At 47.1% G+C, this 17,354-nt stretch overlaps 1 protein-coding gene across 1 annotated transcript in view; it reads right to left on the bottom strand.

Annotated features, from left to right (window-relative positions):
* The window catches only part of RDH5 (retinol dehydrogenase 5), a 36,504-nt gene extending 21,203 nt beyond the window's left edge, over window positions 1-15,301 (bottom strand). The window contains exons 1-2 of the mRNA XM_083169121.1: window positions 15,075-15,301; window positions 3,260-3,589 (exon numbers count right to left, since the gene is read on the bottom strand). Of these exons, the coding sequence (XP_083025247.1) occupies window positions 3,260-3,572 (313 nt within the window). The 5' untranslated portion in view covers window positions 3,573-3,589; window positions 15,075-15,301. The remainder of the gene's footprint in view (window positions 1-3,259; window positions 3,590-15,074) is intronic.
* Window positions 15,302-17,354: the final 2,053 nt, after the last annotated feature.

Raw genomic sequence — 17,354 nt, 5'->3', positions numbered from 1 at the left:
AGCTTTGATCAGGGGGTGGAGCTTCAGGCGACCTCAGGCTTAGGGGGAAGATGGTGACTGTGCAAAGGAGTGGGGTAAGAGGCGGATATTGCATCAAACAAAAAGTTCCCCGATCAGCGGCAACGCTACTATATGCGGCCGCGCCTCCTCCCTCCCGCTGTTCTCTGAGTCCCGGAAAACAGCGGGCGGGAGGAGGCGGGCCACATACAGAAGTAACTGACAGGCGCTGTGTGCGCTGTGTGCGCAGTTGCCGCCGATCGGAGGCTGGAGGAGGAGGGACAGGCAGCAGAACAGTGGGTGGGAAGACGCGGGGCCTCTCTATCTCTGACTGCAGCCACCCACCAATGACAGACGGAGGAGGCAGGGCTGCACACATGGATTGGGCGATGCCTCCTGCCGCTAAGCGGCTGAGCAGCACCGGCCTCAGCCTGTCACTGTATGTTTGTGCTGTCCTGTCAGTGACTGTCAAACTCAGACTGAGTGTGGCTGTGCGCATGCGCAATTTTCGGCGGCGGCAGCAGCGGCCTCTGTAGTGTCGGCCTCCCGGGAAAGTTCCCGGTAGATATAATGGCCAATCCGCCCCTGAATGCGACCTGTATTTAGAGAGCCTGCTTGTTCCTGTAGTGCCATTTGGAGGATCTAGGAGTGACTTCTGGTAAGCTGGCTCTCAGTTTAGATGCATTTGTAAGTGCTATTATCATGTAGCCTTATAGTAGATAATTATATGGCCCAAAATGGGTACTGTTATCATGCAGTGTAGGGACGTTAAGTATCAGAGAAGCTTTGATATTGGCCTGGAGGCTTACCATATTATTATTATTATTATTATTGTTATTAGTATTATTATTAAATGTTATTTATAAGATGCCACAAGTGGTTCGCAGTGCCGTACATAGGGCACATATGTGTACAATACAGAGTACGCAGACTAAATGGAAAATGAAGAACCACGGGTAACAATTAGCAGCACAATTCTTAGTACACGATACAGTTGAGATGTAGGGAAGCAGAGGAGACAGGGGCGTAACTAACTATTTAGCGCCCCCCCGCCGCACCTAACCTGCCCCCCTTCTTACCCGCGGTCTGCATCTCGCCCGGCTCTCTGTCGGGACCTTCCTGATGTCACGGTCCCGGCCGGCTCCTGCTGCTACAATGAAAACGGACTCTTAGAAAATGGCTGCCCCCATACTGCAGACAGAAAACTGTCTGCAGTATGGGGGCAGCCATTTTCTAATTGTCAGTTTTCATTGCAGCAGGAGCCGGCCGGGACCGTGACGTCAGGAAGGTCCCGACAGAGAGCCGGGCGAGACGCAGACTGCGGGTAACTATAGCCCCGCAGCCCCCCGGCGGCGCCCCCAATTTCTCTGCGCCCCCTTGCCACCGCAGGGGCTGCGGAGCTATAGTTACGCCACTGAGAGGAGATGTCTGCATGTAATCAGGGGCAAGTTGTTAGTGGTAGAGATGAATGAACACAAGTGAGAAGAGATGGCGGTATAGATGGTAGGGGCGGGATGTACTATGGGGAAAATGCGGTAAAACCCCTGTTTTACCGCATTTTCCTATGTATTAAAATGCCGCCGCCACGATACCGCATTGTAGGGTATCGCCACCTTTGGGTGGCACTTACAGCCGCATATGTTAGTACATATGCGCTGGCATCGCGGCGGGCGAGGAAGGGCGGCGATGTATTTTAATACATCTCGCCCTCGGTGAGTAACACCTGTATTTTAAATGCAAGAAGAGGCTGTGAGAAGAGGAGGGAAGAGAGCCCTGCTCCAATGCGCTAACAGTCTAGAGATATCAAAATCAGAATTAGCTTTGTTATCCAGGTATACTTGCGTATATTAGGAATTTTATGCAATTAAGATCTCAGAATCACCTAGTACAGGGGTGGCCAACCGGTCAGAGGTAAAGAGCCGAAAAATATCGGTAGTCAAGCTAAAGAGCCGACATCATGCGCGTGCCGAAGGCGCATGCGCCAAAAAAAGGGGCGTAGTCTATTTTGACCCCTTGGGTGGGTGTGATACAAATATGCCTCCAATAGTGCAGTGCCATATATACATATGCCCCCCAATAGTGCCAGATACACATATGCCCCCCACACGGTGCCAGGTATGCCCCTACGGTGCCAGAAAGCTGCTATGCCCCCACAGTGCCAAAAAGCTGGTATGCCCCCACAGTGCCACAAACTGCTATGCCCCCACAGTGCCACAAACTGCTATGCCCCCACAGTGTTACAAACTGCTATGCCCCCACAGTGAAAATTTCCCAGCAGTAGCACTCACCGTTGTTGCTGCTGCTGCCGGGCGGGGAGAGGACAGTCTGGCGTCCCCCTGCAGTCCTGTGATGTCACCGAGGGGAGGAGAGCACAGCACACTGCGCGTCTCCTTCCCCCTCACTTCCCTGTGACTGGGCCATCCACCAATCAAAGCTCGCTGGCCGGCTCCTGATTGGCTGCTGGCCCGCGAGCTCTAATTGGCAGACGGCCCAGTCACAAGGATGCACACTCGCCTCCCCTCAGAAGGAGAAGGGATTCAGGGAACCGGCAGCAGGGGGGACTGGGACGGACGGTGGACGGCTGGCAGCAGTGGGAGCAGGAGCCACACTTTACAAGGGGGAGAGCCGCATGAGGCTCAAGAGCCACGGGTTGGCCACCACTGACCTAGTATGTGTTTTTTTCAAATCTTATTGCTAATGCCCCTTGGTGTGCTGGGGAAATATGTTCTATGTATCTCTCTACATCATGTCACATGCCAGGTAAACTGGTACGTTAAGGATAATTAGGATAAATCCATACTTGCCTACCTGACCCTCTCCATGAGGGACACAATGCCCTGCTCCTGGACTTCCCTGGTAATGTATGATTGCCATCACCTGTGGGGAGCTAGGTAATTCATAAGAAAGGTGTTGTTTGGCACACCTTGGACTCAAGCAAAAGTTGCTTCTCTAATCTAAGCTGTGTTTTGCATGTTATGTATGGTATGAGGTAGAATATTGAGCATATCATATTCACAAATGTCCTTGTTTGCATCAGAACTTGGGGATCTGCATGATCGCATTACTGATGCTAATGGGATATAATCAAGGTGAATCAAATGACTGCCTCTCACCATAGTCACAATGCACACATCAGGGATGTCTTCTGGAGTCCCTGACAAAAATAATGGCAATCTATACATTTCTAATGAGCACCACATTTTATGAAGACATTTGTTTCCTGTCACATGACCATCATTGCTGGTGGTGTTTTATATCTTACCTCTATCTCCAACCTCCACCTTCACCCACTCCATTGCCTTTTTGATGCTCTCTGCACTGGTAACATCCATTAAAGTGACTTTAAGTCCTGTAGGACATGCTTTTTGAAGGTCATCTGCTCCCTTTTGTGTTAGACAACCTGCCAGGACCTGAAAGCCTTTTCTGCTTAATCGTTTGGCCAGCAGGTTTCCAAAGCCTGAGTCACAACCAGTGATAAAGACATGTTTGTCTGAAACACGTGAAATAGTCTGTCTGTCTCTGAGAAGCCATCCAATAGCCCATACAATGGCAAATAGTATCACGTAGCACCACATGAAGCTCCTGTCCAGCCCTATTAGGAAAAATAAGAGAGGTTAAGTTAATGCAATAAATATAGATACCAATATTTCAGAAGAGTGATAAAATTTACATATCAAAGGAGGAGAAGAGTAAACCATTTTATCTTAATAACCAAAATATACTATAGACTAATATACTCTGCATAGGGCTTGAGAAAGGGAGAGGGGAAGAGACAGGAAAAGAGAGAGATAGGGTGTCAGGGAGGGAGAGAGAGAGAGAGAGAGAGAGAGAGAGAGAGAGAGAGAGAGAGAGAGAGAGAGAGAGAGAGAGAGAGAGAGAGAGAGAGAGAGAGAGAGAGAGAGAGAGAGAGGCAGTGCCAGGTAAAGACCACCAGAGAGAAAGAGAGAGAGGGAGAAGAAAGAGGTGGGAGAACAGGGAGGGAGATAAAGAGAGAGAAAAGGGGGATAAAAAAAGGGAGGGAATAGAGATGGGGTGAGAAAGGGGAGGAGGGGGAGAAGGGGGAAAAGAGGGTGGAGGGAGTGGAGAAGAGAGAGGATGGGGGAGAAGGGATAGGATGGAGAAGAAGGGAGAGGAGAGGGTGAGCAGGAAGGGAAGGGAGAGTGAGGGTCAAGAAGGTAGGGGAGAAGGGAAAGGAGAGGAGGAGAAAGGTTAGAGGTGAAGCAGCAGCGTCACTAGGGGGTGCTGGTTGCACCCGGGTGTCATCCTTCAGTGGGGTGACACCAAATAGAGCTTCACTTAAACCCGCAACTACGATCCGCATGTTCCCACCAGCATTCAGAGCCCGCACCCAGCCTGCACCGTCAGCACTACTACTGCTCACCCCCCAAAAAGCAGTGATACCCCCCCCCCCCAGCATTGCTAGGCTCACCCCCACCCCACAGTGCTGATCATCTCTCTCTCACCCTGTGCTGCCCCGTCACACACTGCATCCCCCCTCTCACTCTGCGTCCTCTCCCACCCTGGGTCCACCCTCTCACACTGCATTGTCTCTCACCGTGTGTCCTCTACCACCCTCCATCCCCCCCTCTTACACTGTGTCCTCCTCTCACACTGTGGGCCAAATATAATAGGGTGAGAGTTTCAGAAAGTGAGAGATTTTGGGAGAGTTTTCCCATGTTTTTTAAAGCAGCAATCAATTACACTGCAAAACCAGGTTGATTTTGCCATGTAATTGATTGCTGCTTTAAAAAACATGAGAAAACTCTCCCAAAATCTCTCACTTTCTGAAACTCTCACCCTATTACATTTGCCCCGTGTCTCCCTTGTCACTGCGTCTACCCCTCTCACTGCACCCCCTCCCACCCTGTGTCCTTCCTCTCACCCTGCCTATCCTCTCTCACCATTAACTCTCCCATCCTGAACCCCCCTCTAACACTGCACCCCCTCTCCCCTTGCATTCCCCACTCTCATCCTGCATCAGCCCTCACTTACCCTGCATCAGCCCTCTCTCACCTTGCATCTGCCCTATCTGCCCCTGCGTCTGCCTTCTCTCCCCCTGCATCTGCCATCTCTAACCCTGCTGTCCACCCTCTCCCATTGTGAATGCTGTCCACCCTCTCTCATTCTCCCTGCGTCCTCTCCCACTATGTGTCCCCCTTCTCCCCCCGAGTTCTCGTCCACCCTGTACCCCCTTTAACTCTGCACCCCCCCTCGCACGGCATCACCCTCTCACACTGCATCCCTTCTACCATCCTGATCACCACCTTTCACCCTGTACCCCTTCTCACCCTGTGTCCCCCCTCCCACTATATATATATATATATATATATATATATATACACCAATTTGAAGTGCAATTTTTACATGTAATTTATCGCATGCGATTTATTGCATGTAAAAGGACCCCCGGATAGCTGCTGGGGAAGTTCAAGGGAAATCGCATACAATAAAGCACCCACAATGTGCACCTGACAGCTGCACATGTGATTTTTCTTATGTGCAGCACGTCTGACCTTCACTCAATAGGATGTCAAACATGTGCGATTTGGCCACATTTTAACTGATTTCTCAGCCCTGAAAAACCAGCACCTGGCTCTTACACAGGTCCTGGTTACAAATATACGAGGGGAAAAAAGACTAGGGGTCCCCTGTATTTTTGTAAGCAGAACGGGGCTCCAGCAACCATCAGGGTAAAGCCGTGGCCAGGGTCCTTGGGGTAGTGGGGACTCTCCAATAAAGGGGTTGTCCCCCTTGGCCATCCTTGGCCAGGCTGAAGCCCAGGGCTGTCCCCAAAAACCCTGGGTGGTGGGTACTGGGATGATAGTCTTTGTGTAAAATAAATAGTTAAAAATAAAGTATTGGTCTATATATATAAGTGCTCTTACTCTTAGACATGATTAATGTTATTTTCTTGTGATGATTAATATAATGTTATAGGCTAAAACCTCTCAGAACACGTATTTAGAGCCTAATTCACGTTGGCTCGCTAAGCAGCTTTCTTTTGCTGCTTAGCGAGCGGGTAAAACCCGCCTGCCCCCGCCAAATGCTCCCCCCCCCACACCACCCGCATCCACTTGGTAACGCGTGAGGGATGTGTTCAAATCCCCAGTAAGTATCACACTAAGGGGGTTATTCTGATTGTGTCGGAGAGCTGCGTGTGAGGACAGACGGCCAGTGTTTTGTATATGCGCATGTGCAGAGGTGCTTCTGTGCATGTGTGAATGCCTCGCACGTCCGAACACGGTGTGGAGAGGGCCGTGAAGGGCTGTTTGGGTTTATTACCATATGCGTACACCCCATGCGGAAAATGATCGTATGGAACCATCCGAGCAGGAGTTGGAGAGCGGCGTGAAGGGCTGTTTGGGCTCATTACCATATGCATACACCCCGCGTTTCATGGACGTTCCCATAAAAATGCTGGGCGTGCGTATGGAAGTCCGGCCGTGACGCACGTGTTGGGGGCGGACAGCTGACATAGCCGGATGTCAGTTGGCCTCCCATATCATTGCTTTCACACGGATAACTGTCCGAGTGGTCTGGAGCACTCGTGGCTGCCTGATCGCTCGGTCCATCGGAGGATGGGGGAGGTTCCCACTGGCCAGCAATTGGGTGTTCACATGAAACATCCACTCGCGGTCCATTCACTTGGCGTCCTACCGCATTTGGACGGCTTGACCGATCCGTACGATAGGCGGGGTTAAGAACACTCGGTGCCCGTCCGAAATACGCAACCGTCCGACTCAGTCAGAATAAGGGCCTAAGTGTGCACAGAATGCCACAAATAAAAGAGACCACCAAACACAGCATGAAGTCAAAACCTTTTTTATGGGACCAGGAAAGAATTGGTAGAATATTCATTAAAATTAAAGTTTATAAAACTTTTTTTTTCTATTTTATGAGTTTATAAAACTCATAAAATAGTAAAGTCAAAATGAAGCAATAAAAACAGCATATTAAGCAACTTATAATTGACCCTTGTTGTCATTAAGCAGTGTCATGTAGTCACAGCTGCTAACATGGCCCTTATTCTGATCGGTGCGGATATTCCCGCATTCTTACGGAGCGGTCCGCACGCCACGGCGTTTTGCCGCGTGCGGCCATCGTCCGTAGAAACGCCCACGTGTCCTCCGCATTCGGACGGACTCACTCTTTAAGAACAGGGCGTGTTTACGGACGACATACAAACCATGCGTGTGCGGGAGAAACACTCCGATTCTGCACGGTATTACAGAGTATTACAGAGTATGCTCGGAAATACCGCATCCGAACGGGAGCCAAGCGGTGCTACCGCCCGTAAGCGGAGTATTTACGCCAAACAACCCACTATTATGTCAATTCTGCAATGCATCACACTGGCATTGACTGTGACATGAATATAAATAAATGTGTTTACTTTACCCAAAATGTGTGGTTTCATGAGTACATGTCAAATACACATGTGTATTGATAGTATTAATATTCTGTCATGTCCATTGTTAGCAGTTTGAAAGTGTCTGACAAGTACAGCATATGTGGGGGACTAGTAAGGTTTCCTTGAAGCAGCAATGGTTTCAATTAAAGCACTGACAAGCGGCCTATTAGTCAGTAATGAGTAAAGGAGTAGATTCTATTGGGTTCAGGTGTTAATGGTTGTAGTCATTAGGCGTACGTTCGCCTACCGCATGAACGAGTGGTGTCCGCAAAGCAATAGTACACTTGTGGACACCGCACATTTCTGCCCTTTTTGATCGCGTGCATTCGGAGTGGTTTCCGAATGTACGCCCCCCAACATAAGTGTACTCCCCCGTGTCCGCCCATGTTTCCGCCCCGTTTTGCCCACTTTGAAACTACGCCCATGTGTCATTCCGCATGACGCCCATAATACGCCCCTATTTCCCGAATGATAGCGGTGAACAGTTCTGGACGGGATTTGGCCGAACTGGTACCGAGTCAAGGCGTGGCACATGCGCGTTGCGTTCTCCACGCATGCGCATACGCCGTAAAGACGCGATCCGAAAGTATGCGGTAAAGTCCGCGTCAATCAGAATAAGGGCCATTGTCAGTAATTTCCAGGGATAACCTGGTTTTGCATTTTAAATAAAGTTTTATAAACAAACAAACAAACACTTTTTATTTTCCTCTTTCCCTCTATCTTACCCCATGGGGGTTATTCAGACCAGGACATGGTGTCAGAAGAGTGGAAATAATGATTCATGGTCTCTGCAGTATTAGTTAACTGGTCTTTGATGACATCTTAGATACCTCGGTCAAGTTCGGTCAAGTTCTGCTGACAGTGAGTGGTATGTCTACTGCTATGCTGGACTGGCCAAGAAATATGTTTATTTTGCAGGGTGCCGGATGACACTCCGACAGTGGGGATCCCGACAGTCAGTATCCCGACTCACAGGGACTATTCTCCCTTGTGGGGGTCCACAGTCCTCATAGAGGGAGAATAGAACCTGTGGCGAGCACAGCGACCCAACGGGCCCGCAGGGTGGTGAGCGCAACGAGCCCTCAAGGGGCTTCTTTGCACTTGCCCCCCTGTCGGAGCACCGGCAGTCGGGATCCCGACGGGATACTGACTGTCAGGATCCCCACTGTCGGAGCCCCATACCACACCCATTTTGCACTTATGAATTAGCTTGTTAGAGAGGATAATTTGAGGAATCCACAACACTGAACGTACTTAGGGAATGTGGCTCACATACACATATGCATGCTGCAGAACAGTCTGAGAAGTGTAATTTGTTCATTCCACTAGCATCAAATACAATATGCATATGAAATATCCTGCATTTAAGTGTCCATGAAATCAGAAATGTCCTGCATTTAACCCAAACCATGAAAGTGTACAGCCAAAAAAAAAAAGAAATCTTCACAACCGTCACTAACAAAAAGACCCATAATGCCACCAGAATGTAAAATTGCAGGGTCCAGGTGGAGATGGCACCATTACAGGTGGTGGAACTCAGATCCACCACTTCCCCGTCCCCCCACTTCAACCACTAGTCACTTTCAGTGCCCCATAAGGCGGAGCCTGTCATCATTTGGGGATGAGAAATCTAAAGATGCAGCAGGTACGTGCACTGTGTCCATCTCTGACTGAGGCCTAAATTCATTCAACCACAATGAACAACGTGGTTGTGTCTCTTTTTATGAGTGTTTCTTTTTTTCTTTAAAAATGTATTAAAATAACAAAATTGTAATTTGTACCTGTCACATTGAGCCTTTACAGTATTATTAACAGCTGACATGATTCAATGACGGTCACTATGGTGATTGCACCTGTGATTGTGCATGCTGCGGATGTGCATGAAAAGTGCAGAGATGCCCAATGCAAAGGCACAGAAGAGCAACTGCATCACATTCCCAGTGAACATGCAGATCCTTTCATAATCATCAGATGACATAAATCAAGGGCAACTCAACATGGCAGCTGGAACAGAGACGCCCTTGAAAAATGTGTTACAATATGAAATATTTATTCATAATCATTAAATAATTCATAAAATAATACCTAACCGCTTAGGAATGTATATAAAAATACACTTTGATCTCAATAACTGTACATACAAAGTTCAAAAGCAGCTCTGTTGTACTGTCAAGTAAAGTCCCACTATTACCATTCACGTCTATAGCTGCACGTGAATAATTATATTATCCAATCTTAATCATAGCTGCCTACCCTCCTGCATTCAGCAGGAGACTCCCAGAAATAACAGCAATCTCCCTCTCTCCCTCATTAATCTAGCAATCTCCCTCATTTTACCTAGCCCACATTACACTGTTACATCATAGTTCCCTTCCCTACTGCATTCTGAAGGAGACTCCCTGAAATAGCAGCCATCTCCCTCTCTCCCTCATTAGTCTAGCAATCTCCCTCATTTCACCTAGCCCACATTACACTGTTACATTTTTGGGGAAAAAAAGGAATGAGAGACAGATACATTTACATTGAATCATCAGCACCACTTCCCAGCACTTTACCAAGTATATTTGCTCTTACTAACTGCTTTGGGGCTCATCTACATTTGGATATAAGTAATTTTAAAAGATTTCTCTCAGATGTGGCAGGACACACCCACGCTTCTAGGTGCCACATTCACAATCTCTTTTCACAATCTCTCCATATTTGGAACTAGACATGCCCTTTGGAAGGAGCAGAACACGCCCCCTCAATGGGGCACTGTGCACAATTCTGTTACCAAATATAATCTCCCTGAAACTAGTTTTCAAAAGTAGGCAAATATGATCTTAATGGAGAGTATTATTTACCAGCAAAATGTCCGGTGTTGAATGCAATCTCTTGAGTTAAGGACCGGATGTGTGTCACCAATACCAGCAATCAGTCGCAGTGTGATGGCTGTGACCTGGACGTATTATACTAGTCAGATGCTCAGAACACCTACAGCATTATCCGCTGTTTGGCACCTTCTGTTGTTCACCTGGCACCAACACTTTATAGCCCACCTAGCAGCTGCATGTCTTTTGTCCTCTACCTGGATTAAGCAGTCATGAAGCTTGCTACAGCCTGTACAGTAACCTCTTCAGTAAACTCTCAATGCTTCCGGGAGCCCTGACCTAAGACATAACATTGCAACGGATTGCTGTTTTGCAGGTTTTGTTGGTATTCACTTGCAGCTATGGACTTGAAAAATAACAGAGACTTTACATAACAGTAAAATTGGGTAGGCATTATTTTATTAATCGTATACTGCTAAGCAGTACTATTTTTCTGGAAAATTTGGTCCAGGAACTTCGGGTAAGGTGGTGGGTTGATGAAAGAAAAAAACAGAGAGAGAGAGAGGGGGAGATTCTCTATGCAAGAAATGCGGTCAAAACCCCGTTATCGGGGTTTTTACCGCATTTTGGGATGCTGTAAGCATCCCCCGCCGGGTTAACGCGGCGGGGGGCATCGCCAGAAAAATCTGGCGATGCCCCATAGAAGCCAATAGGCTTCTACCGCATCCCACCGCCGCCCCGCAACGACCCCCGCCGCCCCGCACGGACCCCCGCCGCCCCGCATCGCCCCCTCCTCCCTTACCTGTGTCCGGCAGCACAGCGCAGTTCTGCCCGGACCTTTGACCTCCTCCCTGCACTGATCCTCTTCCGGGTGCAGGGAGGAGGAGAGCCTGGCGCAGCAGCAGCAGCGCCGGCTGTGGGAGGGAGGGGGGAGCCGCCGGGACCTGCTGGGACCCGGCGACTCTCACCGCAAAGGACAGCTCTTAACGCAAGAGCTGTCCTTTGCTATCATTATCGCATATGTTAGAACATATGCGATAATTATAAATGCGATGGGCGGCGAAGGGGGGCGGAGATTCTTAGAGAATCTCCCCCATAGTGAGAGAGAGGTATATATATTTAGAAACAAAGGCACTCACAGGGGACTTTAAAATAAAACTTATCTAATGGAAAGTACATTTGGACCAGAACAGACAGAAGACATATTTACACCCTTTCACATCGAAACTAATTACTGAGTACAAGCCGTTTTGACCCGGTAATTAGTGCGATGTGAAAAGGGTTACTGTGTCCCAAAAACGGGTAGCAACACGGCAAAACGAACCGGTAAAAAAAGCAGAGTCCTGTTTCCGTGTTGCTTGGTGGTGTGAACTGGTTAAACGGGTTGACCGACCTGTTTCCCCTTCACACTATGGAGGAGGCAGCGCTTGGAGCAGCGCCAGCTCTAAGCACTGCCTCCTCCCCTGCCCCCGAAGACGCGCCGACTCCCCGCCTCATACCCCAGATGACGTCAGCAATCCATATTGCCGGTTCCTTGTGGGGATGTGAACATCATAAAATGAAGGGTCGCACCAAGACTGACCCGTTTCAAAGTCCCAGTGCAAACCTTCATGTTGCGATGTGAAAGCAGCATTAGTTAGAGGTTCAGGAACTGAGTTCCTGCTGGTTCCTGCTAAAAAAAAATAGCACTGCTGCTAATGACTACATTTTAAAATTGTATCACATTTTAAGTGCCTTTGTTGTTTTTGCCATGCCAAGCATTAATTAAGGTCCTGATTCAGGGCCTTATTTTGGTTCACTTCTTCTGACAAAATCCTTCTTAGATGGACAAAACCATGTGCACTGCAGGGGGGCAGATGTAAAATGTGCAGAGAGAATTAGATTTGGGTGAGTTATTTTGTTTCTGTGAAGGGAAAATACTGGCTGCTTTATTTTTACACTGCAATATAGATCTCACTTTGAAGTAAAACCCCACCCAAATCTAATTAAATCTGCACAAGTTACATCTGCCCCACCTGCAGTGCACATGGTTTTGCCCATCTAAGAAGGATTTTGTCAGAAAGAGTGAACTAAAATAAGGCCCTCAGAGTTGATCGCAAGAGCAAAATCTTTCTCAAATGGGCAAAACCATGCTGTACTGCAGGTGGGGCAGATGTAACATGTGCAAATAGAGTTAGATTTGGGTGGGGTGTGTTCCATTGGATAAGTTTTATTTACCCTGCACAGAAACAAAATACCTCACCTAAATCTAACTCTCTCTGCATATACCTGGCACTTTATTCTGTCAGGTCCCAGGAAGCATCTGCCCCACTCATCCCCTTCTTATCACTAGATCTGGCAGTCTCAAGGCACAATCCCAACTTCCAAGATATTGGGGCAGATTTATTAAGCTTGGAGAAGAGATAAACTGGAGATAAAGCTATTGTTTCAAAACTAGGAACGTATGCAATAGTAAATATCTACATTCTGTAGCTCATTTTGTAATATTGTGGTCTGTAAAAGGAAAATGACAGTAGTCTCAGTGGTTGTATTTTCACAAATGTATATAGGGTACTTATGTATTATCTGGGCTCCCATGTTAAATGCACCCCATTTTTTCATACCTCTACTATCCAAATACGCATGGAGTTGATCTTATATAGTGTGGCGAGCGCAGCGAGCCACCGTGCCCGAAGCGTGGCGAGCGCAGCTAGCCCCGCGAGGGGACGCGGTCTGATAATAAAAACGGGAGCCCAGATATTACATAAGTACCGTATATAGTTTGCCACATCCTGTAATGTTCTCCCCCAACCATTCACAGTGCACTGACTGAACCTTTACTCAGCCCACAACCCAGGACACCTTACCACATACTGTACATATTAGTGCACATACCGATGTGCATTCCAGTATAAACAGGTTAAGAGCCACAAATGTAAATCACCTTAATCCCCATACACAGTGGCCTTTAATACTGGTTCACTCGCAAAGGCAAATTCCTTCTCAAATGGACAAAACCATGTGCACTGCAGGTGGGGTAGATGTAACATGTGCAGAGAGAGTTAGATTTGGGTGAGTTATTTTGTCTCTGTGCAGGGACAATACTGGCTGCTTTATTTTTACACTGAATATAGATCTCACTTTGAAGTAAAACCCACCCAGATCTATATTGCAGTGTAAAAATAAAGCAGTCTGCCTTTTCCCTGCACAGAAACAAAATAACTCACCCAAATCTAACTCTCTCTGCACCAGTTACATCTGCCCCCCTGCAGTGCACATGGCTCTGTCCATTTGAGAAGGAATTTGTCTTTGCGAGTGCACCAGAATGAGAGCCACTATGTGATAAATGCAGGAGATGACATGAAATCTACATCGTTGGCGCTATTATGGAGCATATCATTCAGTGTGTATGAAAGATAAAGATACATTTTTCATAAAACAAGATGATCAGTGGTAAAGCAAACAATTTATCTTTGTTGTTTCATATTGTTCAGTGTGTATTCACTACATCAGGATCCGATTGGCTGGATGTTTATCACTCTTTATCATCCTCACGTTTATCTCTTTTTAAGGCTTAATACATCTGACCTGTATGTTCAGTGCTTGAGGTGCTCATTCATTACACAGCCCAATGTAAGTCAAATATCTTTATTGCAATAAGATATAAAGGGGTAAATGTATGAAGCTTGGAGAAGTGGTCTCTATCAACCATAGATAAGAACATTATGTGCATGGTGACAATGCAATAATGCACCAGCCAATCAGCTCCAATATGTAAATTGACAGGATCTGATTCATTGGGGCATTATCACCTTTCACATAACATTCTTTATGGGGATAGATACCACTTTCTCCAAGCTTCATACATTTACCCCAACATATGTATGCAGGGCGTTCGCCCCTCACCCCCAGCGAACTGTGTAAAAAAATTGCTGCCCCGGCGTCCCTGCAGTGCTGGTCAGGGGTGTCCGTGCCGTAGGAGTACCTGCGGCGCCGTCATGTGTATAAAGCTGGCTGCGGCCGGCGGGGTCCCTGTAGTGAATAGCAAATAACTAGCGCTATGCGCGCGGCGGCGCCGGAAGCACTAGTTATTTGCTATTCACTACAGGGACCCCGCCGGCCGCAGCCAGCTTTATACACATGACGGCGCCGCAGGTACCCCTACGGCACGGACACCCCTGACCGCCCCAGCACTGCAGGGACGCCGGGCAGCAATTTTTTATACAGGTACCACCCCCCCGCCCCCTCCCTCCCCCCGGCACCGGGGCGCCCCCACCCCGACTCGCCTGGGGCGCTCCGGTGCCTTGCACCGGCCCTGTATGTACAGTATGTATGATTGTGACTGGTCAATGTTTGAAGTTAGGCTGTAGGTACAGTATTTTGGGTTTATCAATTCTCATAAAATAAGAGCATAGAGGAACAATCCAGAGACCTTGAAGAAGCAGCCGCAATAAAGAGTATACGCAAAATAATGAATACAGACTTCAATATAACTAAAGCATAATTACATATACAGTATACGGCATGTGAGGTTCATAAGTAAAAAACTGTAACTTAAAAGTAATAACATAATTTTACCTCCCAGTGCTGTGGAAAATAAAACATGCATCAAACATATATAAAACCTACAACAATGACAATGTAAAGCTGTAACATGCACATATACTGTAACTTCACACTAAAGTTCTGCGTGTGTGTTGAATCTCCTGTATTACATACAGTATGTGTGATCTCTCACATCTGCACTGAGATGACTAATCGCACACCATTCTGCCACTATGAGGTGAGTTAAATATTAACAGTGTATATTGTGATACAGTCAGAACCTGTCAGTGACGTTACATCCACACAACATATTCTCACATTCTACTTCCTACCTTCTCAGTCCCTTAGGGTTTTCCTGATTGAGACAGTATTTACAGTAGATGGAGCAGGATCCTGGCTTCTCAATAAGCAGCTGCCAGCGGCTTTGTTGATTAGTTATCTACTTCTGCCCAGTGCTGTGCTGTGCTGTGCTGGGAGCTGCCTAACTAATCACACACACGAGCTGTTTGTAGGCAAAGTCCATCAGCTTTAAAGAAGAGATTTTCCTAGACTTACAGAGCGGGATGAGGAGGAGATTGCTATTAACACTTAACATAGCTGTTGTGGGAAATGGATGAGACATTGCTGGTTTAGGGAAAGGGGTGGGCTCGCTAAATGTCCTGTATTGTCTTCCCTCATATGTAATATTTCCATGTGTCATTGTTTCCCTGTAAGTCAAAAAATAAACAGAAAATGCTGGGGTCCATAAATAACACGAAAGCTGAAAAAACAAAGGGGGTAATTCAGACCTTATCGCACGGCCGCGGATGTTATGCGGCCAGCGTTCAGATAAATGCCACTCTGCTATAGTGAAATCTTGTCTTTTGAATGAATGTGTTTGCCATGCGAATGGTTGTGTACACCTTGTGGAGACGATGCAGCTAAGCGAAAATGTCCATAACCCTGTAAAGGCTCATCATCGAATGCTTTTTCCACTGGGTAATGGTCATCGCAAGCTAGAAGTCTCCATAGACGTAATCGGCGGCTGTGATGAATACAGACATTAGCAGCCTGTTGCTGACGTCACACACCAACCTCTAAAACGCTTTTCTTGGCACTTCTATGAAACTGATTTACCGCATGTAGACTCCTGGGGAGCTGCAACAGTCGCAGGTGGCAACTATCTGATCACAGCCCTCCACAAGTTCGCACAGCAGCAATCAGGTCTGTATCGTGTCCTAAGTGTGAAAGATTCTACTAGAGTTGTGTTACCCAGAAATCTGGTAGTAGCTACTAGGGTCAAACCCGGGACCAACCAGCATAGCCGGTGGTTTTGGGAGGCAGGAAAGACATATGTATTGGGATGACAGGACCGAACGTCTGTAATAATCATATAGATTTTGTAGTCAAGTAATGTTAGCAGAATGGTGGCGGAATATGTAGGTGGGATGTCTAAGGGAGTCGGAAATATCACCCAGGACCTATTCAATCTCGGACGTTTTCATCTGCGACTCGCGCTGCAGATTCAATTCTTTTTAAAAAGCCGAATCGGAAACTGTTATATACCTCTCACTCGGTGTACACCTCCGGTGATAGGCCAGGTAGCTTTATGGGTCATATTGTAAGAGGTGAGCGCAGCGCCTGCACAGTTACTGAACTGCAAACTACACATGGTGACCCCTGATATTGCAAATTAATTTGTATCCTATTACAGAACACTGTATGAATCTAAGGCCACTTATACCCAGGGCCGGTGCAAGGGTTCTTGGCACCCTAGGCAAAACTTCTGCCCACTCCCCGCCTACTCTCCTGGCCTGACCCCTTTACAAGCATTTTTAAGCAGCAGTGCAAAAATCACTACTCCCCCTATTCTCAAGCAGGCAATTACCATATGGCAGCAGGCGCATAAGCTCATGAAGGGTCAGGGATGGGACCCTGACACTCCTATATTCAACCCTAAGGGTTTACCAGAACTCTCCTCTTTGCAGGTGCTGGAGACATGGAATAGCTGGGGGGTTTACACGTTGGGTGACCTATACTCTGAGAACATTTTAAAATCCTTCCAGGATTTGCAAGTAGAGTTCCCGATCCCTAACTCTCAATTCTACAGATATCTCCAGTTGCGACACGCCCTTAACACACAATTTAAATCACCCCCTCTGTCCCTTCTAGACTCTCCAGTTAAGAAAGTACTGCATAGTAGGCAGTACTATTTTTCTGGAAAAATAGGTGCAGGAACTCCAGGTCTGGGGTTGGATCAATTAAATAAAAAATAATATATATAATAAAGAGAGGGAGGGAGAGATAGATGTATATATTGTATTTAGAAACAAAGGCACTCACAGGAGACTTTAAAATAAAACTAATCTTATGGAAAGTACATTTGTAGTTCCCGATGATGTCATATTTAATTAGAGGTTCCTGATGATGTCATATTTAATTAGAGGTTCAGGAACTGAGTTCCTGCTGGTTCCTGCTGAAAAATAGCACTGGTGGTAGGCCACACAGACACATGGTCTCCATTGCTTACTCATCTATACAGCAGATCCACCATTCTGACCCATTAACCCCCCCTTAGACTAAAATGCAAAGCTGATTTAAGGAGTCTCTCAGATGATATATGATCTTGAGAC

The sequence above is a fragment of the Crinia signifera genome, chromosome 2, assembly GCF_055691185.1.
Source record: "Crinia signifera chromosome 2, ASM5569118v1, whole genome shotgun sequence".
In the NCBI taxonomy this organism is placed as follows: domain Eukaryota; kingdom Metazoa; phylum Chordata; class Amphibia; order Anura; family Myobatrachidae; genus Crinia; species Crinia signifera.
This window is presented reverse-complemented; position numbering and strand designations above follow the sequence as displayed.